This window comes from Numenius arquata, chromosome 3, assembly GCF_964106895.1.
Source record: "Numenius arquata chromosome 3, bNumArq3.hap1.1, whole genome shotgun sequence".
Lineage (NCBI taxonomy): Eukaryota > Metazoa > Chordata > Aves > Charadriiformes > Scolopacidae > Numenius > Numenius arquata.
This window is the reverse complement of record NC_133578.1, coordinates 73,033,955-73,056,812: the sequence shown is the minus strand read 5'-3', so window position 1 is coordinate 73,056,812 and position 22,858 is coordinate 73,033,955. Positions and strand designations below refer to the sequence as shown.

General features: G+C 43.7%; 2 protein-coding genes across 3 annotated transcripts in view; one reads left to right on the top strand and one right to left on the bottom strand.

Annotated features, from left to right (window-relative positions):
* The window catches only part of AGO2 (argonaute RISC catalytic component 2), a 35,573-nt gene extending 29,635 nt beyond the window's left edge, over positions 1-5,938 (top strand). For both annotated transcript variants that reach the window (XM_074145816.1, XM_074145817.1), the window contains exons 15-18: positions 113-247; positions 1,477-1,578; positions 2,400-2,599; positions 2,955-5,938. In XM_074145816.1, coding sequence (XP_074001917.1) covers positions 113-247; positions 1,477-1,578; positions 2,400-2,599; positions 2,955-3,063 — 546 coding nt within the window. In that variant the 3' untranslated portion in view covers positions 3,064-5,938. The remainder of the gene's footprint in view (positions 1-112; positions 248-1,476; positions 1,579-2,399; positions 2,600-2,954) is intronic.
* A 12,700-nt stretch (positions 5,939-18,638) lies between these two features.
* On the bottom strand, positions 18,639-22,385 carry CHRAC1 (chromatin accessibility complex subunit 1). The gene is made up of 3 exons (XM_074145516.1): positions 22,245-22,385; positions 20,577-20,703; positions 18,639-19,610 (listed from the first exon to the last, which is right to left on the bottom strand). The coding sequence occupies exons 1-3, from the start codon at positions 22,377-22,379 to the stop codon at positions 19,465-19,467; spliced, it is 408 nt and encodes a 135-aa protein (XP_074001617.1). The 5' UTR covers positions 22,380-22,385; the 3' UTR covers positions 18,639-19,464.
* Between the last annotated feature and the right edge of the window lie 473 nt (positions 22,386-22,858).

Sequence of the window (22,858 nt, the reverse complement as noted above, 5' to 3'; positions counted from 1 at the left end):
TTGACATCTCATTACTCTTATTTATCATGTTCCTTCTCGCGTTGTCGCTCAGAGTAATCTGTGAGATGGCTATCCTTCGTATTTATCACACAGCTTTATGTTTATGATTCAGGTTCTCCATCACGAATTGCTGGCTATCAGAGAAGCGTGCATTAAGCTAGAGAAGGATTACCAGCCTGGAATTACCTTTATAGTCGTGCAGAAAAGGCATCACACCAGACTCTTCTGTACAGATAAAAACGAACGGGTATGTCCTGATTGTGACGGGCAAGTATCTATCAGGCAGCCGAGTTACCTTTTACTGCTTATTGAAGCAGTAAGAGACTTGTTTGAAGAACTATATAACATAGTGGGTGAGATCTTTCTGCCTGGAAAGGAAAACCTTCATTTTTTGTTTATTTTCTGACTGTTTATTTTCTCTCCCATATAATAAACTGTCAGCAGGATCTACCTTTCAACAACTCTGTCCATCCTTTTTTAAGTTCATCAAAGTTTTCAGGTTTCTTTTCAGTTTTTTTACTGTCTCCAGATCCTCCAGGATTGAGGTTGGTCTGAGTAGTGTAGGGTTTATAATGTAGGTGTCTTCAAGAATCCTCTCTTTTCTGTTAACACTACCTTTAAGGTATCATAGGTGTCTAATCTCTTGGACACTTGGATTTTGGTTTTGGGCATATCAAGTGTCACAACACATTATTTATAGTACTTAAATTAAATTTGAGTCCTCATCTCAATTTTTTTTTTTTTTTTAAATGAGTGTTTCATAGTTATTGTATCTGTGTGAAGTACGTGTAGAAATATTTGATTGCTCCTTTCTAGGTGGAGAGGAGACTCCCCGAGTCTAGGACAGAGTCATTGCTGTAAATAAAGAGTTGCTAATTGCAAACCTCTGTTCACAGACAGGGTTTTCCATGTTCTTTTTCCTTTTATCAGGCTTCTCCGTGAGCCTTCGAAGGCTCACAGAGGCTTCAAGGCAATAATTAACAACTTTAAATGCTGGCACAGAGGAGGCTTTTATATTGATAACATGCTACGATTACAGTTGTTAAATTGTTTTAAAATAAAGAGTATTTTTAAGCGTTTTTGAGGGAAGGAGAGGCCTGTCTTACAGCTACGGATTGTCCTCTTCCATGTATAAACAAGGAAAGTTACAAAGGAGTAACCTGTCCTGGAATGGGAAGGTGAAAAGAATTTGACAAATCACTTGCAGGAAATTTTTACTTTAATCAGAAAAGCTTATCTTTGTAGGTAACTTCTAAGAAGATTCTGCAGCTCCTCTGGTTTTTTTCCCCTCCATAGTAGAGACACTCCAGATTTTCAGTTGAACAAACTATCAGTTTTCCTCAATCTTTCTTAACTTTTTGCTTTTTACAGTTGTTTTTTTTTTCCACATACTTTTTTCTTGTGTTTTTTTCCTTATTGTACAGCTGAAAAGAAACACCGCGTGCCTTACTGTATTTGCGTTTTCTGTTCATGCAGGTTGGGAAAAGCGGGAACATTCCAGCTGGTACCACAGTGGACACAAAAATCACCCACCCGTCGGAGTTTGACTTCTACCTGTGTAGTCACGCTGGGATTCAGGTACAGCGTTTTGTGTGGGGTGGTGACTTTCAGAGAGAGCTCTGCCTGTTGGTATTTCTCACATTCTTTACGGAGCAAAAAACGTTCCAACTCCCATCTGTGTATTTCGGCTTTTCATCTGTGCCATCCACAGCGCTCTTCTGTCATCCTTAAAATCCGCAAGACATAATGAAACTAATCAGATACGCAGCACACCCTGAGCATTTAGTTTATTGTGCTTCTCTCCTGTCTGTGCTGCTTTGAATGGTCGCAAGGGATTTGGAGTATTTACAGAGCTGCCTCTCCCATTAAATTCTCCTGAAATGTGCATCCAGTTACTAGGAAACAACTAATACATTTAGATAGCACTATTGTAGTTTTCACATTTTCTTGTGATTTCTTCTTCCCAGTCAGAAGCTATTAATCAACAACAGCACCGAAAGTCAACATTTGATACTGTCTAAAAAAAGTGTATTCAGGAGGGGCACAGGTTAGGTTGCTGCAGGCTATTAATGTTTTGCCTGAAGCTACTTTTTATGATGGCTTTTTGTCAGATCCAAGTTTCACAAGATGAAAGTGCATTTTGGGAAGATCATTTAATTTCAGTAGCAGGGACGAAATTCTAGCAAATGCAATCCTATCTGAAAATGCGAAGGGATTAGTTATATGGGGAGCAAGGAGGGAGGTGGTTTGCCTTTAAAAAGGAAAAATTTGCCGAAGTATGTAGAATTGCTCACATGATTTTTGAGGAAGCGCCCAGTTAATACTGCAATTCACCTGAGAGGTGGAAATTTAAAGACCTGTTTTTTGAAATGCTAATGTCCTGTGTGATTTGCCTTCAGGGAACGAGCAGACCTTCTCATTACCATGTCCTCTGGGATGACAATCGTTTCTCCTCGGATGAACTGCAGATTCTTACCTACCAGCTGTGTCATACGTACGTACGGTGTACCCGTTCTGTTTCCATCCCTGCACCAGCATATTACGCCCACCTGGTTGCCTTCAGGGCCAGGTATCATCTGGTGGATAAAGAACACGATAGGTGAGTCGCATGGTTTTCAGTTATTACAGAATTTGAAAGAGAACAGGAAGGAATTGGGCTTGTGAATTCTGGGGTGAGTGGTAATCCTCAGTTAGCAGTTTGACGGTAAATTTGGTTTTATCACTGAATTATATTGGGGGGGGGGGGAAGCAGAAGTTCCCGTGTGCTTCTGTACTTTTTGCTGTTTCAGAACTTCAGTGGTGTTTTAAGGGTAATTAACTTTTGACCATTCCGTTCAGATGAAATGAATGATATGAAGCATTGTGTGCGAGGAGAGGCAGATGAAATAGGGTTTCACTTCCTTCCCCCCAATCTCTGTTTTGTTTTTTTTCCCCTCCCCTCCCTTCTCTTTCAGTGCTGAAGGAAGCCACACTTCGGGTCAGAGTAATGGCAGAGATCATCAAGCACTTGCTAAAGCAGTTCAAGTTCATCAGGACACCTTGCGCACTATGTACTTTGCTTGACATGTTTTAATGTTTAGCGACTCAGTACAATCCAGAGTTGGATTCACACGAGACCAGCTGCACTTAGACCAACAGTTGCCCGAGCTACAGTGACAGCCAGCAATGAGTGATGCATCTTAATTTTATTTTTTTTTTTGCCCCCCCGTTTGCAAGAAAGCCTTCCGTCCAAAATTCCAGTCTTGATTATCAACTGCATTCTTGTACCAAACCCCGCTATTGTTGGAAATGTGGTTTGCCAAAAAAAATCATCTCTAAGCTGCTTGGTATAAAACAGACCCATATTTTATAATTCAATCGAGAGCTGTGATCTCAGGGCTTAGGGAAAAAAACAAACCCAACAACCGACCAACAACCCAACCCACAAAACTCCTCATTCAGTTTGCTATTCAATGAATCGCTTTTAATAATTTGGAAAGACCTAATTCCTACTAAAGTTTGATGGGCTAAAATGCTGCGAATTAGCTTTTAATACAAAGAAAAGCAAATAATTTTTTGACTATTTATGAAGCCTTGATTATTCTAGATGCATTTACAAAATTTTTATTTTCGAAAGAAAAGAGTGACAAAATCCTGGTTTTCAACTGTCTTATAAAGATTCTTCTCTGTGTGTCTAAGGGCAAATGTATTTTCTGAAGCTTGTTCTTGAATGTTTTTTATTGTGCTGCATTTGAAAATGTTTTTCATAGACTAAAGAAGAATTTTAAAAAAAAAAAAGAATGAACTTGTACCTAAGCTTTTACTAGGTCCAGTTAGATTGGCAAAAGAAAATGTGCCATTTAAAAAAAGAAAAAAAAATTGTAAAGAATTTTTTTAAAATCATACTGACAGCTAACTTTAGAATTTGTCATACAGGACTGTGACACTTACTTTCCAAAGTCTCTAAAGAATACGGGTCTGTGGTGATAAATCCAGTACAATCCTTTTTCACTGTTGTTTGAGTTAATGTAAATTTTATATATGTTTCACAGTATTAATGTGATAGACTAGATGCTATTATTTATTTTTATTTACTAAGGAGTGCTCATTATACTTCTGTTAACATATCAAGAATGCTTTGGAGTTAGAAATTAAAACCTTATCGTGGGGACATTACTATTCAAATGCAAAAATATGCAATTCACTTGGCTGTGAGAGTTGAGCGATACGTACAGTCTATATCGTAGGGCTTGGAATTTGTAGAAAGGCTTTTTAAGCGTGCACACAACGGAGCAGGTTTTACCTGTGCAGTTCAAAGACGCACACGAGACCAACATCCTACGTTCATTCAAGCACAAAACAATTGTATTTTATTTATATGTCGAGTATTGGTAAAGCGGGAGCTCCGGTAGAGGAGAGCGGCTCACTGTAATTTAGAGAAAAGTCAGAGAATCTATGCAGTAAAGATAAATCTTAGGAAACTGAAGTTTACTTATGAAGGGGGGTGAAACTCTCTTCATTATGCATAAGGTCAATAGTAAATGTGAGAGTTTCGCCATTCTCTTAGGAGAAGCATTAACTAGAACTGATAATTACTAGACAAACGCTTCTGTTAGTTTGCACACTGGGTTCATAAAAAAAAACAAAACCATAGTACATATATAAACCATTGCACTAATTCTGATGCCACAAGGAAGTTGAGAAGAAAATGGAAAAAGCCCAGGAAACTTGTTTATGCTGACTTGATTTTGTTTATTTTTCATAACTGAAATAACGCGCTAAGAGGCAGGTTTTTTAAAATTTCTTTTTCTTCCACTGACGTGTTTTGCTTTGTCTCTCCCCCTTCTCTCTTAGCAGATGCTCGGTCGCTGTTTTGAATACATTTACCTCTAGCCCCTGGGCTGGGCGAGTAGCTTTAACCAGTAACAGAGCTCTGTGCCATACAGCGGGCAGACTACAACCGCTTGCTCTCGAATAAGCTAGAAAATGCCCAACCTTTGCTGCATAAAAGAGTTTTAGGTACATAAACTTGTGCGAGTTCAGATCTTCACCTCGTAGCAGCGCGTTGGCTGTCGGTGGTGTTTAGGTGAAAGAACAATGTAAAACCTATCAATAGATTAATTGTATCATTTAATTCGGTGAGTAGGGCTGCTGGGTCAGATTTTCTTCTTGGTCGTAGTTGTGTAAATCCAGATGTAAAATTTTGCTGGTTTAACAGGAAGCAAATTCCAGGTCACGTTGTCTTATCTTTTACGTTTTCCGGCCAAGTCGTACGTACCTCCCCTAAAGCACCGCTAAAGCGCTGCAAAACCCTGCCGTGGTGGGTGCGTTGCCCTTCTCTCCACGCTTGCTTGAGAGGTTGCAGATTTCAGTGAAAATTCTAATTTGGCGGAGTTTTATGTAAGAATTATTTTTTTATATTAATTATTCTTAAAAAAAAAATAGGAAAAAGATCAAGCATTTTAAGGCGCCGTTTACTGATTTGCTGTTCGTTATGCAGAGCTCTCTTGGATGTGAAACTCATCCCTCCTCTTTCCTCTCTGCATGGATCTGGAATGAATGACTTTCTACAGGTGGTCAGATGGGGTGAGGAGGGCAGAACCTGTCTTGACCTCAAATCTTATTTCTCAAGCAGACGATGGGACTTCCCTGTGTCCTCTTTGGGCTGGAATAGTCGTTGCAGCTCCTTTTTGTGAGAAAAGGAGTGTTACGCAGACCCTTCATCTGAGAGCAGCTGTTGTCTGTGTATCCTCTTGGAACGAACGGCAATTTGTGTAGCTCTCCTTCCCCGAGTATGAAGAACTTGGGATGGTGTATATGCATTTCAGGCTAGGGACATTTTTACCTTTTACAGATCTTTTGAAGCCTCTTAATACCGCTAATTCTTTATGGCTTGATTTCTCCCTCCTTTCCCTTCCCACCTCCTGCAAGTGGTCAATTAGTGAATCATTTAAAGCATTTTTCTAAAAAAAAAAAATAAAATTTTGATGAAGTATATACTTTGAAAAGTACAGCGTGCTAGAAGTCCAGCAGCTCTTCTTTCTGGGAATAACTTTTATATAAAAAATAGATAGTCAAAAATATCTCCTATCAAAAAAAAAACCAAACCCCAAAACCCACCATGAACACCTAAAACCCTACTCTTATTTTTTTTCTTACCTCCCACGTGTCTTGTAAGAACAGCAATATCTCAGGTAAACACAAAGCTCAAGACGTCTTTGTCTCACACACGTTCCTGCTGTCGAAGCCACAGCTGAGGTTGACAGTTATAACCACTAAGTCACTATGCAGCTCAGGTCAGCAATAACCAAACGTGCGTTACCCTCCGGCAGTTGGGGTTGGGTTTTGGGGTTTTTGGGTTCATTTTCAGCCCGTGCAAAGGAGTTGGGTGGCTCCTGCTGCACGAGAGCGTGGGGCAGGACCTCATCCCTTGAGTTCCTCTTGCTCTCCGTTACGTTCCTGCCGATGACCGAATTTTGCTTGAATTTGGTGGTCGGTGCAGGCGGTCCTGGTGCTCAGTCTGAAAACTGATCATAATTCCACCCCGGTGACCAAAAAAATCTTATTCCCATGGAAGGCACGAGCGGTGGGATGGACAAACTGACCACTCCCAGCACTATTTCTTTTGCTTTACAGGAGCGTGCATAAGAGATGAACGGATATTAATGAGTTGCCTGCTATGAATTAGCTTTCTCTGAAGGGTTTTTTATGGAAATGGTAACACTATTGAAACAAAAATGCTCAAAGGCTGAAGCAAGTTGTAGAATCTCTGTCCTCGGAGGGGCTCAAAGTTGGCTGGAGAAGGTCCCCTTGCTGGACCTGCTTTGGGTTGGACCAGACATCTCCAGAGAGCCCTTCCGAGGCATGTGGTTCTGGAGCAACCCCCAAAAACCCAGGAGGAGCAAGCGTGAAATGCTCCTGGTGGGAGGTGAAAAATAATAGCGACCAAGAGAAAATACTTAAAAGTTGTCTTTTTTTTTTTTTTTTTCCCTTTAATGTAGGAGATAGCAAGTCTAATTATTGCATTCTTAGTTTTGGAAATTTCCTCTCTGGTGGCTGAATCCTGTAACACTGTCCACTCCACCTCTTCCTCCACCCAGGAAACAGAGTTGAGTCAATCCCTGAGAGGAAACGTCCTGTTGTGACCTGTTGGAAGTAGGTGGGTTTCTCTCTGCCTTATGTCAGGGTGGCATTCCAGATAGCCCTATGCAATCTTAACGCTGTTATATATGCACTGATGGATGGAGTGAGATCACTTGGTTTTGTTAGAATTCCTTATTTTGCCTTGGTTTGGGTTAGAATATTTCAGCAACCGCGTTTGGCTGGATGAGTTACCATCGACAATCTTCCGTGTTACGGAAGCCTTGGCGGATTCATTTCCTTGTTTCTAGATCTGTCAGGTTTTTGGGTGAGTCGTCAGGGAAAGGTGGGGTGACCTGATCTGTTGGAGCCAGCACGGAAAGCTTACGGGAAACTTTTATGCTTAAAACAAGAAATCCGTAATAAGTATTTTTTTGATCTTCATCCAGGCCTCCAGGCAACGCTCCCTGATCGTAAAAGCAAAGAGGTTGTGAAGGTTTAGCTTTAATTCTGACTCCGTCAATAACTCCTGCAACCTTTGTCCGTTTTTTACCGTGAGTTAATGCTGTTCAGGTGTCAGTAGGTCATTTTTATAACTAAGACAAGAGAGAATATTTCCACAAGGATTTTAAATTTAAACTTTTGAAAAGGGGGGGCGTTAGGTTTGTGCGTGCCGAGGTTACTTTTTGAAAAGATTGAAGTTTCTGATGGAGTTAAGGTGCTTCTGGAGCTTTTGTCTTAAATCCTACGTGTATTTACACAAAGGCTTTCTGTTAAATAGAAGCTTGTGTTCTGGAAGGGTTTGTGTGTCGCTGCCAACGCTGTTTTCTTTACTGCAGCAGAAAATTCCTCAAATACAGTGGTCGTTTGCATCTCGCCTCCAGAAACCCGTCTTCCTCATGCCAATGGATCTCTGAAATTTAACTGAGAGCAAGGACAAGGGGGAGGGTCTGTCACTGCCCCCCCCCCCCCCCCCCCCCCCCAGCCAAATTCATTCGATGGCTCTAGGTTTTTTACTCTGCATGCAGATAGTTGCTTTTTGAGGAAGAAAATGGTGATATTTTGAGGTGAGAACAGGTTGGTTCTGCAAGTCACACTTACTCAAAACTACAGGTGCTGGAAATGCAGGACTGGGACCTTTGGAGGTTGAGATGCCTCGTGACATAACCCAGGAGCATCTCTGATGGCAAAAATAACCCATAAGGGACTTTTTCCTTTTTCTTTTTTAAGAGATCTTTTACACATTAAATAAACGAATGTAAAAAAAAAAAAAGCTCTCAGTATTTTTCACACTCGATACCGGTGTAATAAAATCACATTTTTTCCTATTTTTTTAGTACCTTACTCCTACAGTAGCATCTCCTTTTGTGGATTTTTCCTACCAGCGTGGCTTTCTCAATTTCTAATGCAGGACAGTACATTTTTTGTTTTTTTACTTTTATATTCCAGTTGTTAACATGCTTCCTGAGGCATACATGCAGCCTTTTCTAAGGAAAACTTCATGTAGAAGGTAATTGCACTGATTGTTTTGGTGTTTTGTTATTTTTTTTTTTTAAAAAAACTCCTTTTACTGTAAGACTTCCTTTTTGCATCTGCTGTAGCTGTTTGAAAATACTGTAAATAGTGCTGTGTAGAAGCGAATACTGAAATGCTGTGGACACCATTCCTTGTCGTCCTTGTGTTTTTGGGAATACTGCCATATTTTATTTACAGTATTGAGATCTGAGCTTTGGTTTTAAAATGTTGCTGGACTTCCCGTCGGCATTACGGTATCAATCCAAGGGCACCGTTGCTTTATTGCCGTGAAAATATTTCGGGTTCGTCTGTGTTTATAAAATATTTCTTCCTTCTCTCCTCTACGCACGTTTCTCCCACGGCGTAAGGGACAGAAAGGCAGGTTTTAAGCTCGTTGTCCGTGCAACGTTCAAATGCTGATCTTTGATATCACTTTTAGATCTCAGTAATAGCATTAATGTAAGATCTGGCTATCAGCTGTAGCTGGCGGCGTTTTCCTTGCTTCTTCCAGCGTCTGACTCTCGTGTCGTATGAAGAAGAACCCGTCTTTGTGGCAGAATTAGTGGAATAACAGGGATTTGGGAGCCGTGTTAGGATGTTTTGCTCTCTGCCCCTCCGTGGGTGTGGGACTGTGGAGCGCGGTGGATGGTTTTGTGCTCTGAACTAGGAGATAGCGTTGTGTCTCCGAGTGCCCGTACGAGAAAGCCATCGGTCTCCCATCCGGCAGCAATTGCCTTTTGCTTCTGTGACCCTCGGGGATGGGAGACACCCAAACGGATGCAAACCAGCAAGTTTTGTCTCCTGTTTCTGAGGGTTAATGACTGGAAAGATGCGTTCCTCCGAGATGGTTTTAATCCGAAGGATATGGGTTTTTTTTTCCCGCGTGTGCTTGGTGTGGCACGTAATCCGTTTTAGCTCATTTTAGCGTGTTTCAGTTGCTTTTTCAGTGTCGTTTCTTTGCCTGAAGTGTTAAGATGAATGTAATGGCTTGGCCAAATCACTACAAAAGGTGGTTTTGTGATACCCTTTAGTGAGCAAGCAGATGCAGTTAAAGGCTACCTCCTGTATTCCTCCGCAGATGACTTCATTTTGAAAGTGAACCTACTACTAAGCAGCCAAAACCCTCCCAAACGAAGTCTCCTTTTACTGTTTCCTTTCTTGCCGGAGATCTCGCGGTGCCATACTGTGATTTCGGAGGCTGCTCCTCGCTCCTCCTGTCTTCCCGAGGCGTCGGTGGGGCTCGTGTCCACGCGGGGTATTAAAAAGGTATCGGAAACGGGGAGGAAAAGGCACGTCTGGCACCTTCGCTTTTGTGCAGCGGCTCCCGCTGTGACCCGTCCCTTCCCTCGCTGACTTTCTGTAATACTGTTGTTTCCAGTGAAAAATGTTTCCATGTTTTTTAGCCATTGCCCGAAAAATGTCGTGCTTTCCCTGCAAGTGACATGAAGGTGCTTGAAATATATTTTGAATCCGAGGCAAAAAAAATTTACGTATTGGAATATTTTTTAATGTATTTTTTTAGATAAGTTGACGTGAGACTGTAAGAGTGGAAATACTATATTCCCTGCTCAGATCATAATAAACTTTAAAATGGAAAAAAAAAACCAAACAAAACCAAAAAACAACCAAACCAAAACACCAAAAAACAGCCCCAACGTTGAGCATGTTTCTATTGTGAATATTTAGTGTCAGATTGATGTGCGAAGCCTTGGCTGTAACTCGCCCTTGAAATAAGCGTGCGCGGACTGAAGGTGCTTTAAGTGACCTGAAATGAAACTGTAGAAAACTCTTGTTAGTCCATCCCGTTTCGTTTACAATGAACCCAAACAAGCTTCCTCCTTTCCGAATTAACCACTCTGCTGACAGAAATACTACCTGCTGAAGCACAACGCGCCGGTGCGTGGTTTCCTAGCAGTGTTAAGAGATTATTCTATTTTTTTTTTTCTTTAATTTTATTTTATTTCAAATAAGTGGGCTTTATGCTATGGACGTTGGCATCTCAGAAGCAAGTTTTGCTGGGATTATATGCTGCCTGCAATTTATCTTAATCAAACTATCTTCATCTTCGGGCGTAGACACTAATGAAGTTTATTGATGGCAGGGAGGGTTGCTGAAGTTCTGACGTTTCTGGAAGCCAGTTCTTGTTGAGCAATGGGGAGTGAGCGAATAAATCCGCTCACTGATAACCGAACGGGGTAAAATCCTGAAGATTTTGGTCAGTTCTCAGTTATAATTTTACGAAGCTCCCCCTAAAAGCGTGAAGTGCAGGGTTTTTTCAGAAAACGTTTCACTACATCTTGTGTTGTGGATCCGTAGACACTATTGACGTCGCTGTGGCCTGGAAGGGGTTTCCCTGTGCTGAACGTGCTTCTCCGTGAGCATATCCTTGAAAAATGGTGAGGGGAACGTTACGTGCTTCCCAGGCTTGGGCTGCAGACCCATGGGAGCATCGGGAATCTGAGGTGAGGAAAGAGCCCGGGGGTAGGTGCTTCTCGTGCCTCTGTGGAGGAGAAATGCCGTCCGTGCGGTGCTGGGTACCCCATCCCTCGTGGGAGTGAGATAGGGAGGCAAAGGGGTGCGTTTTCCAGCAAAACTGCTAATTAACACTTGTTTCATCCTCCCGTGTCAGGGCTGGAGCGAGGGCAGGGGCGGTCGCTGAGTTTGGAGGCGTGAGAGGTTGGTGAGGGCGAGTCTTGGGAGTTCTCCGTGTGGCAGCGCTGAGAAAGCGGAGCCACGGCACGAGACGAAGGATGGCGACTCCCTTCCTCCCGTCTAAATAGCCTCAACAGAGTCATTCCTTTAAATCCATCCATGGGATGGACAGATGCAGCTTAAAACTACCTGTGGCTGCTCTTCAACCAACCAACCAACCCACCCACCCACCGATGCTGTTCCGAAAAACCTAGTACTTGCGTTACCCATCAGTATTAAAGGGCATATTCATTTCTGTAGGGCTCTTAGGAGTGCACAGATTTTAGTTCATTTTTCTTCCCCACCCTCTGGATATTTTACTGATCTGCTTTAGTTTTGCTAATTTTTTTTCTCCCTTTTATAAGCACAGCATAAATACCTGCTGGAATAACGACCGTCTAATCAGCAGCAGGGATTACAGGTAGTGACTAACCCGGGATTAAGCTTAGGAATTGTCCCTGAAATAGAAATTTAAACTTTTCCGGCCGTTTTCTGGGGTGGTTTTTGTTTTTTGTTTTTTTTTTTTTTTTTCTTTTTGAGCGCGCTTGGCAAGCAGGAGTTGTGGAAAGGTCAGCAAACAAGCTTGGGAGTTTCTAATCCCCTGGCTGGTGCTCTCTGTGTTTGCTTTGTTAGGATAGATTTCCTGGCAGGAAAAAAAAAAAACAACAAAACAAAACAAAAAACATTTAATGCGGACTCTATTCTGTATTTATCAGCTTTTCCTGTTCTTAAATCCACGAACGGAGGAAGCTTCTCTCGGGTCAGTATATGGAAAATCGCACGTTTTTGCTTGATGCGGAGCCGGTCTGTGCTTTAGGGGCACCCCAAAATCTCAGCGTCGTGGTCGCGTGCCCCGGGGGGAGGATCAGGCCTGGGGTGCGTCAGCGTAATGTTACAAAGAAGTTGCTTTCCAGTTTTCACCAACGTTAATTCTGCATCGACCGCGAGACGCTCCGATCCGATCCCGCCGTTTCTGTGCTGTGGGGAGGGGGAAAAAAAAAAAAAGGTATTATCAACTAAATTTGTTGTTCCTGATAACTTTTTTTTTTTTTTTCTTCTTATGGGACTTAACAAGACTGAGCCCTTAAATCGCTCGTCTCGTTTACAAGTCACAACATGGTGATTTTATTTGAAAGTAAATAACCCGTCTCTAATTGCCTGGCCCGCTTGAATCTTCAACTGATCTGCAGTTGTCCCTCACTGGGGAATCCCCAGTATCCTCCGGGAAATCCCTCCCGACACCGGATTGGTGCATTTTTTTCCAATTCTTTATGACCTGGTTTGGGGCAGGAGAAACCATTTAAGTACCTGGTGCTGGGAAGGGTTAGATATTATGTACTTTCCCTTAATAAAGTTTACTTAAGGAATAATCGCCAGTAAACCATTTGGAAAAGCAAGGTGTTTGTGGGGGGGGGGGGGGGGAAGAAAAGAAAAAGGGAAAAACCACCCCAAAACTAAAACCTAAATCAACAAAAAGAAAACCATTAAGGAGTGGGTTTCGGAGTTGTGTAGCTTGGAAAATCAAATTGGAAATGAGGTGCAGTGAGGAGTGTTCTGTGCTGTCCTCAGGAGTGCTGCCCGCTGTGCTCTGTCGTTTGTGGGTACGGGTTAATAGATTTCATGTGTGTGTATCCATATGCGCGCGTGTGTGTACACACACATGGGATACGTGTGTGTGTACACACATATGGATTACGTGTGTGTACACACATGGGATACGTGTGTGTACACACATATGGATTATGTGTGTGTACACACATGGGATACGTGTGTGTGTACACACATATGGATTACGTGTGTGTACACACATATGGATTACGTGTGTGTACATACATGGGATACGTGTGTGTGTACATATGGGATATGTGTGTGTACACACATATGGATTATGTGTGTGTACACACATGGGATACGTGTGTGTGTACATATGGGATACGTGTGTGTACACACATATGGGATACGTGTGTGTGTGTACACACGCATATGGATACGTACGTGTGTGTGTACACACACATATGTAAGGGAAGGAAAGGGGGACTGTTTATAGACTGCAAATAAAAGATATAAAAGGCGGTATTTTGCTGGAGATACCGAGCGCAGTCTCACAGTGCTTCATTCGTCTGTACAATTCCCCACATCTCCCCGTTTTCGGGCAGTTCCTAAGGAAGGGCCCAGCCCCGGGTTTCTGTGCAGCAGAGCGTTCACTTCACCTCGGGAGGGCGAGACGGAAAACTGAATGTATTGATTAAATCCGTATTATTAGTATTAATTATTATTTTGTGTCCTTCATTTTGGTACATTGCCGATTTAACCGACGTCTGGTTATAATAAATAATAAGGATAAAGGTTTTAATCTTTTGGTTTAATTAATATTTTTTTTAATTATTATTTTTTATAAAATAAGAGAAAAAGAACCAAAAATCGATTCAGAAAGCTCATATTGTAAACGTTCCCTCGAATCAAAACGCTTTGGTCACCGTTTGAAGTTTGCTATTTTATTTTTTTTTTTAAAAAGGAAAAAAAGAAAAGAAAGAAGAAAACACACCCCGATAAGGTCGTTAAAGGGCCTCGTTTGAGGTGGTACTAATTGCGTGTGTGTGTGTGTGTGTGTTGTGGCTGTACGAAGGTGGCTGGTGCTGGCGACGGGGCGATGCCCTGGTGCTGTTTGGCTCCGGGCAGCGCTCTCGGAAGGCAAAAAGCAGAGGCAGAAACAGCCCTTGGCTTGGATTCGGAGACGCCTCGAGGGCGCCGTAGTAGGGATCGTAGGGATCGACCGGCTGGAGGGTGAGCGTCGCCCCCGCGGTAACTGGGAACGCCGGGGGTTCCGCGTCGGTGTTGCTTAAACCCACCCTTTGCGTCGCGCTCCCGTAGTTTCCCCTTTGCGCCGCTTTAAGCGAAGCCTTAAGGAAATGATAACATCGGTCACATTTATTATTAATTATTATTAGTAGTATTATTTTGGTGGTGGCTTTCGCAGAGTGTGCGAAAATACTGGTTTTGAGGAGAGGAGCTGAACTAGTAGAAAAGGAAGTTTTCTCACCTGCGGGAACGAAGGGAACCTCGCGGGTCTCTCCGTGCTGTGACCCATCCTTAGGCGCCGCCCGGATCCCTTCTTCCCAGTTTTACCCAGACCCGGCTTTCTCAAATGGCAGCTTTATTTTAATTTTTTTCCTCTTTGGCGGCGGTTGAAGGTTTTCTCCTCCTCCCTTCCCGCTGCCTTAGGAGACCTCTGCCTGAAGGAGGAGCGTGGTTTAACGCTTCCATCCAAGCCGTTCCCGAGCCGTTCCCGAGGGCTGCGCTGGCTTCAGATGGTGCCATCCCCTTCCTCCTCCACTGACCTTAGAACCCTTAAAACGTTTGCAATAGAGGCGAAGGAAATGTTGGGGACCCAGCTCGCTTTTGGTTTTATTTTATTTTATATTTTATTTTAATTTTTTTTCCTTTTTTTTTTTTTTTTTTTCCTGATTTGGATCTACCTCATGCCAACAGTTGGGTGCTATTTTACTCCAATTGTCGATGAGATTTTTGGTAAAAAAACAAAAAAAGCGACCAAACGGCGCGAGTGCCGAGTGTGAGCTCTCGGGAGGCGTCGCTCCGCCGACCAAAACCTCGGGCTTTATCGTTCGGAGACAACACCGTTGTGTTGGGAGTTTTAGTCTTTGTGCCTTTGTGGGGTTTTGGTTGGTATTTTTGTTTTGGGTTGTGTCGTGGTGTGTGTGTGTCCCCCCCCCCCCGCGGTGCGTAACAATCAAAAGGCACGGTCTTAATTAAAAACAGCAACTGAATTTTAACGGCAAAGTTTTCAAAAAAAAAGAAAAAAAAAAAAGAAGAAAAACCAAAAAAAAAAAAAAAACCACCAAAAGTAGTTTTAGCAAATTTTAAAAGCTTTTTCGGTGTATCAAGGCAGAGAATGTAGAGTATCCCAGCAGAACCGGGCCGGAGAAATAGCCAAGAAAGAGGCTTTTTTGGAAATCTATAATCCCGACCTTGGATATCTCCGTCCCGGCGTGGATCTGTCTCTGGCGCACGTACACACGCAGGGCCTTTGTGTGTGCGAGTGTGTAGAGATGTATTTATATATATATATTAAAAAATATATATATTTTTATATATATAAATATATATTTATATATAAAATATATAAAAATATATATTCTTATATATATTTATATGTAAAATATATAAAAATATATATTCTTATATATATTTGTATGTAAAATATATATAAAATATATATTCTTATATATATTTGTATGTAAAATATATATAAAATATATATTCTTATATATTTTATATGTATTTATATATAACATATATAAAATATGTTATATATATGTATATAAATATATAAATATATATGTATATGTATATAAATATATACATATATATTTATATACATATATATACATATATATGTATATAAATATATAAAGTATATAAATATTTTATATATAACATATATATAAAATACATATTCTTATATATTTATATATAAAATATATATAAAATATATATTCTTACATATAAAATATATATATTTTTATATATATATATATATATAAAAAAAATGCAGGGATACATGCGTGAGGGGAAGGGAGTAAAAGGTCCTTGGCTTTTCCACTGGTTTCTACGTAACAGTTTACAACTCCGTGTAAGTTTTTCTACTCCGTGAACCTTTTTTTTTTTTTTTTTTTTTACTTCAAAATAATTCCTTTTTGGGAAACTTTTTTTTTTCAGCTGTGACGCGCTATCGTTTTTTGAAGCTTAAAAAAATGAAAAAAAAAAAACAAAAGAAAAAAACAAACAAAGAAAAAAAAAAATCGACTTTTTCCCAGCACCTAATACAGAGGGGGGAATCTTTCTTTCCGTAAAATTTGTATTTAGTTTAAATACGAAAGGAAAAAAAAAAAAAATAGTCAATAATCTTACGTATGGATCGGTAAAAGCGCTGACGTTCCATCCCGGCAGGATTTGGAAGCTCTTTCCTAAAGGCTTCCTGCTCCAGAGAGACTGGAACACAAGGAAAAGGCCTCTGGTAAAATGTGGTTTTGGTTTTTTTGTTGGTTTTTTTTTTGTTTGTTTGTTTGTTTGTTTTTAATTAAACTGCTCCATCAGGTCTGTAGTTAAGCTATATTTTCAAAAGCCTAATCATCCTTTAATATGCTGCGTATAAATTATCAGCATGGTTGCACTTTCTCGGTAATAATGTTTGCCCTGCGATTGGCTCCCGGTAAGGACTTTTAGTTTTTTAAGGAAACAACCAGTACTTTGGGCAGAAGGTAATAGTGATCCAGGTACCTCAAGAAAAAAATTAAAAAAAAAAAAAATTAAAAAAAAAAAAAAATAAAGAGCCTGAATATGCTGCATTTTGTTCCTTTAACGTTTTTCATGTAGCATTTGTTTGCTTTTATTTGGATTTTTTTTTTTGGGGGGGGGAGTAGAATTGTTTTGGTTTGGGGGGGGGACCCTGGTAGCGTCTTGGAGCGTTGTTTTCTCTCGCTCTCGTAGAATGTAGTATCCGGCCTTGGTTTCATCCAGTCGTTTTCTCGGGAAGGGGGGGTGGGATTTGCCCGGCACGGTGTACGCAAAGCTGGGGGGGGGGGGGGGGACCACGAGGAAATAACGCTTTACGTCAGCTTCAGGAAAAGGATACTATATTTCTAAAACAGACAATAGATGTTCCTTATTCTTAATTATAATTATTATTTGACGCTCGCGCTGCTTTCTTGACTCTTTTTTCAATTATTGGAGGGGGGGACACGGGTAATTAACGGAGGAAAAACCAAAGCGACCCAACTGGGCCCGGTTGGTCGATGTTTTTTTGGGAGCGATGGGGAAGTGGCGGGATGTAGGCTCGGTTTCCCCGACCGCCCCGAATTGGGAGCAGGATCCCTCCCTCTCTCCGGTCCCTCCTCTCCTTCTTCCTTTCCGAGTCCGTTAAAAAAAAACATAAACCAATCTGAAAATACGCCGAGACGGGGAATTTCTTTGTTGGGAACCGTTTGAAGGAAGCTTCAAAGGCTGTGAAAAATCGAGCATTTATTGTCGTGTTTTTAAGCTTAGGTGGGTCCTTTTCCCAGTTTGTTTTACAGCTTGTAAGGTCAAATAGTTTGCACTACTTTTGCAATAAACTCATGAAAAAACCCTAACAGTTTCTGTTTTGGTTTCTTACTGTATAGATCTATACGACTAAATACTAAAGATTTTAGCCTAGTGTTTTTTCACCTCAGAACATTAAGACTTGTAACAAGCTCCGAATGCTGTAATTCCTGACGAAATAATGATGTGAATGATATTTTATAAAAGTTATTTTGTACGGTGTCGATTTTGTTTCGCCTCATAGTATGTCAATAAAATAAAACTCCTCATCTTTACAAGGTTGGGTTTGATGGCTCCCTCTTCAATTCTGCCCGTTTCTGCTGTCCCTTGTCCAAGACTCTCTTTTATTTTTCCATGAGCGCCCAGCGGGACGGATTCCTGCCCTTAATTAATTTTCCGCGGTGAGTAGAGCAGAGCGGTAGGAGGACACCTCATCGCTGGGGAGATCCTTACTCCGCACCCAATTTCGCTCTGTCAAATCGTAATCCAAATGGAAAGGTGCTGCACGGGGCCTGGGGGGTTATTCCCGGAGAGCAGCTCTGAGGGAAAAAGACCTGGGAGTCCTGGTGGACAACAGGATGGCCATGAGCCAACAATGTGCCCTCGTGGCCAAGAAGGCCAATGGCATCCTGGGGTGCATCAGGAAGAGTGTGACCAGCAGGTGGAGGGAGGTCATCCTGCCCCTCTGCTCTGCCCTGGTGAGGCCCCATCTGGAGCACTGGGTCCAGTTCTGGGCTGCCCAGTTCAAGAAGGACAGGGAACTGTTGGAGAGGGTACATTCAGTCAAAAGTCCATTCAGCTAAAGTCCTCGCTGGGAACTTGGGAGCTGCCAAAATTCACCACAGCCACCTCCGAGGCCCTGATGTGGCTCTTTATCAGGGAATGTAGGGATAGGACGAGGGGTAACGGTTTTAAACAAAAAGAGGGGAAACTTAGATTAGATATTAAGAAGAAATTCTTTCCTGTGAGGGTGGTGAGACACTGGAACAGGTGCCCATCCCTGGAGGTGGGAATGCCCCATCCCTGGAGGTGTTCAAGACCAGGCTGGATGGGGCTTTGAGTGTTCTGGACTAGTGGGAGGTGTCCCTGCCCATGGCAGGGGGGTTGGAACTCAATGATCTTGAAGGTCCCTTCCAACCCAAACCATTCTATGATCCTATGATCCCTTCCTGGAGAGATGGCCAGCAAGCAGCACGCTGGGCTCCGGTGCCGATCACCTTCGTGACTGAACCTGGCAAGAGCTATGGAAAGTCTCTGCATCAACTGTTGCTTTTCATACAAAACATTTATTTTAAAAAGTTGCATATAAAAATTCCACACAGGACGGTTACCATTTCTATAGTAAAAAAAAAACTATACCCCCCCCTCCCCCCCCAAAACAAAAAACAAACTCCCAAACAAAAAACAAATGAAAAATCCAGCTCTGTCGCTCACACGGTTAAAGGGTCGCTCATTCTCAACAGGCCACATCTAAGAGACTTCACCCCGCGTTCTGGTGGAGCACCACGGCCACGCTGCAGAGGCAGAGCCCAGGAGAGCAAAAGGTTCTAAGACGTACGCGTTTACATCGTCATCTAACGCGTGTGCTTTTTACCACCACAGCCCCAGAACCACACTAGCTCTCGGAACGGCTCATCCTCTGCCCTCTTCCCGTGAAGCCAGGGAGGGTTTGATGGGTTATTGGCTCCCCAGGGAAGCAGAGGACAGCAGACACCGCGTAGAACACCCTCCCCTCACGCCCCAGCTTCCGCTCCGAGGAGAAACACAAACCGGGGAAGGGCTCCCTTCCAGTCAGAGACTGAAAAGCTGCCCGTAAGAAAACGTAAATTTGGATACCGATTGTCTGGAGAAGTCACTCGAAATCATCTGAGCGAGTTCCGCTGTCGGATTTACCTCAGGCTCCTCTTATCCCGCCACGGCGCCGAGGGAGGAATTCCGCTCTTCAACAAGTCTCAAGTTCAATTTCTAAACTTCTTAAACAAAGCAAAAGCAGATGGCTCAGTGTATAAATATATCCAGCATCTGGATTCTCAGTCACAAAAATAACATCCTTTTATACAAGAGAAAACGGATGGACTAGGAGGCAATTCTCCCTTGGTCTTAAGATCCAACATCTTCACCAACAGCTTCGTCTTCATCCTCTTCCTCCTCATCCTCTTCATCATCTTCCCCCACTTCTCCATCTCGCTTCTCTTTTTCAAGCATTTTTAGGTACTTGCTAGCCAGGATCTTCTTTGGCAAGATATCTGGAAGGTAAAATTCTTTCTTTTATAGTCTGTTTGAACACTTATATTGCCTCCTTAATAAATACTTTTGCATCCATACCAGTAAGGAAATGAAGTAAAAAGGAGGTTTTGTTAAAAACATCATTATTTAAGTGAATGCTAACTTAGTCTGACCCATAAAGCTGTAGGAATAAGAGGGAATTACCCCCTTATGGCACACGTAACCACAGATAAGGAATATATTTTACAACTGATTACTGGCAACCGTCTTTACTATCTGCTCACATACTTTATTTGATGTAAAACAGAACGCTCGATTACTCAACTGCTTTAGATTCAACAAGCCACTTCTGTCCTGCAGAAACGGGTTTTCTGCATAAAGGTAAAATACTTGTTCGGGGCAGTAACGATGGCCCTGAGACAAAGCAGAGCTGTCTGCTCTGGAAGTACATCCCCGGGGAACTCAGACTGGGCTGGGAATATCTCATTCTCCACCTATAGCCTGTGCCCATACCTCTTCCTGAGCTAAGTGTTACAACAAAAATCCAAGCATCGGTAAAGCGTGCGCGTGCACGTAACACATGTATAAAAAAAAAAAAGGAGTGAGGAGCCATAGGATGAGTCGCTTTGAGAAACAACTTCCAGATTTAAATGTGTAATTCTGGGGCCAACGTTAACTTCTGACACAAAGATGCGCAGTGACCCTTGTGTTACAGGCTGAAAGCTTTCCGATGGAGTTGCTGGAATTCAAGAAGTGCTTCAGGCAATACGCTGAGAACTCGGGAGCCTCTTTCTTACAATTTCAAAGCACCAGAAAAATCCCCATTCACAAAGAAATGTTTTCAGTGATGTAGTTTCTGAGTTCCAGTTGAATGTTATACAGGAGATTAATGACCAGTAGAACTGTGTCCTCACAAAAACAATTCAATAAGAGGAAAATTTCGTTTTCCAAATTACATACTGGATTTACCACCACGCTATAGATACCTGCAAGGAACTGAAAGGTCTCACACTCTTCTGCAGTATGAGACAGGTCACTGTAAGTCAGAGCGTTCTTCTCCTTGCCTCTGCCATGTTTGTAGGAGTATGTAGCCAAATACTGAACAAAAAGCTCCTAAAAAATTAAAACACAAGTCAAACTGTGAATTCACACATACATAGAGCTGACAGCAGTTTTCTTTCTTTATTCCCTTTTTAAAGACACAAATGCCACATTTAACTGTACATATTTGACACTTTGTGGAGAGATGCACTAATTTCAGAAGAGCTTAAGTTCAAGATATAGTTGCATCTCCTTGGAGAACTGACTGCAGGTTTGGGTTCCGGTACATCACCTAATTTGTGCTGCTTTTCAACACTTCCCACAGCCCAGCAAATGACCCTTGGGATCAGAAAGCAGCAGGGTATCATTTCCACACAGGCTAATTTATATTAATTGACAGTGGTGGAAATAAGAACGTCCTGCATTGCTCATAGACTCTGAGAGCTCTGCTGGATGGGAAGATGCCCAAACCCTCAGCAAGTTTGCAGATGACACCAAGCTGTGTGGCATGCTCAACACACTGGAGGGAAGGGGTGCCATCCAGAGGGACCTGGACAGGCTTGAGAAGTGGACAGGCTGTGGACAGGCTGTGTGAACCTCATGAAGTTCAACCAAGCCAAGTGCAAGGTCCTACAGTGGGTCACGGTGATTCCATGCACAAATACAGGCTGGGCTGAGAATGGCTGGAAAGCAGCCCTGAGGAGAAGGACTTGGGGGTGTTGGTGGATGAGAAGTTCAACATGAGCCGGCAATGTGCACTGGCAGCCCAGAAAGCCAACTGCATCCTGGGCTGCATCAAAGGCAGCGTGGCCAGCAGGGCGAGGGGGGGGATTCTGTCCCTCTGCTCCACAGGTGAGACCCCACCCGGAGTGCTGTGTCCAGCGCCGGGGCCCCCAACATCAGAAGATCATGGACCTGTTGGAATTGGTCCAGAGGAGGCCACAAAGATGATCCAAGGGCTGGAGCACCTCTGCTGTGAGGACAGGCTGAGAGAGTTGGGGATGTTCAGCCTGGAGAAGGCTCCAAGGACACGTTATAGCCCCTTCCAGTACCTAAAGGGGCTACAGGAGAGATGGGGGGGACTCTTTATCAGGGAGTGGAACCATAGGATGAGGCGTAACGGTTTTAAGCTGAAAGAGTGTAGCTTTAGGTCAGATATCAGGAAGAAATTCTTTTCTGTGAGGGTGGTGAGACACTGGAACAGGTTGCCCAGAGAAGCTGTGGATGCCCCATCCCTGGAAGTGTTCAAGGCCAGGCTGGATGGGGCTTTGAGCAACCTGGTCTGGTGGGAGGTGTCCCTGCCCATGGCAGGGGGGTTGGAACTCAATGATCTTGAAGGTCCCTTCCAACTCTATCTACCCGGGATTCTATGCAGCCCTTTTTCCACAGTGGGAGACCGACGCCTGATGCTTCATGGCCGCCGGGCCCAGGCAGGCGGGGAAGCCCCGCTGGCTGGGTACGAGCCCGGCGCTGGCACAGGGTGTCCCGGCGGCGGTGCCAGGAGGGAGGCGGGAGCCCGGCCCGGAGGCGGCGGCCCCTCAGGGAGGCGCAGGCCCAGCCCGGCGGGGAAGGAGCGGGGCCGGCCGAGGGCGAGGGGAAGGGGGAGGCGGTACCGTGGCTTTGGCGGTGAGGAAGAGCGCGTCCTGGTTGATGCTGGAGACCTCCGGCGAGCTCTTCATGATCACGCGGATCCGCGACAGGGGCAGCGACACCAGCCGGTTCTCCCCGCCGCTCAGCCTCGCCGCCATCTTTCCCCCCCCAACCCCGGCACCGGCCCTTCCCCAGCCCGGCGAGAAATGGGCGGCCGCCGCGGCGCGGCCCGCCGGGAGCTGTAGTCACGGGGAGCCGGTGGAACTACAGCTCCCATGAAGCCGGGCGGAGGGAGGACTACAAGCCCCAGGGCGCTCCTCGCCCCTCTCCCCGCCCGCTCCCTCCCTCTGCCGGCGGCGGGGCCACCGCCGATCCCAAGATGGAGCCGGGCGCGGTGAGGAGCCGGGGCTGTCCGGCTGCCGGCCCCTCCGGGTGGCGGAGTCTCCCTTCCCCTCCTGCCACGGCCGCGTTCCCACAGGGAACTGGGCCTGAGGGGTCCCCTCGCCCGGCCCCTCCGCCTGGGCCTCGGCCCCGGGGTCCGGGGCGCTTCTTTTCCATGGGAAATAGGCTCATCCCACGCACATCCCAATTACAGGCCAGCGCCTACAGAATTGTTACCTCGGACTGTAATTACAGG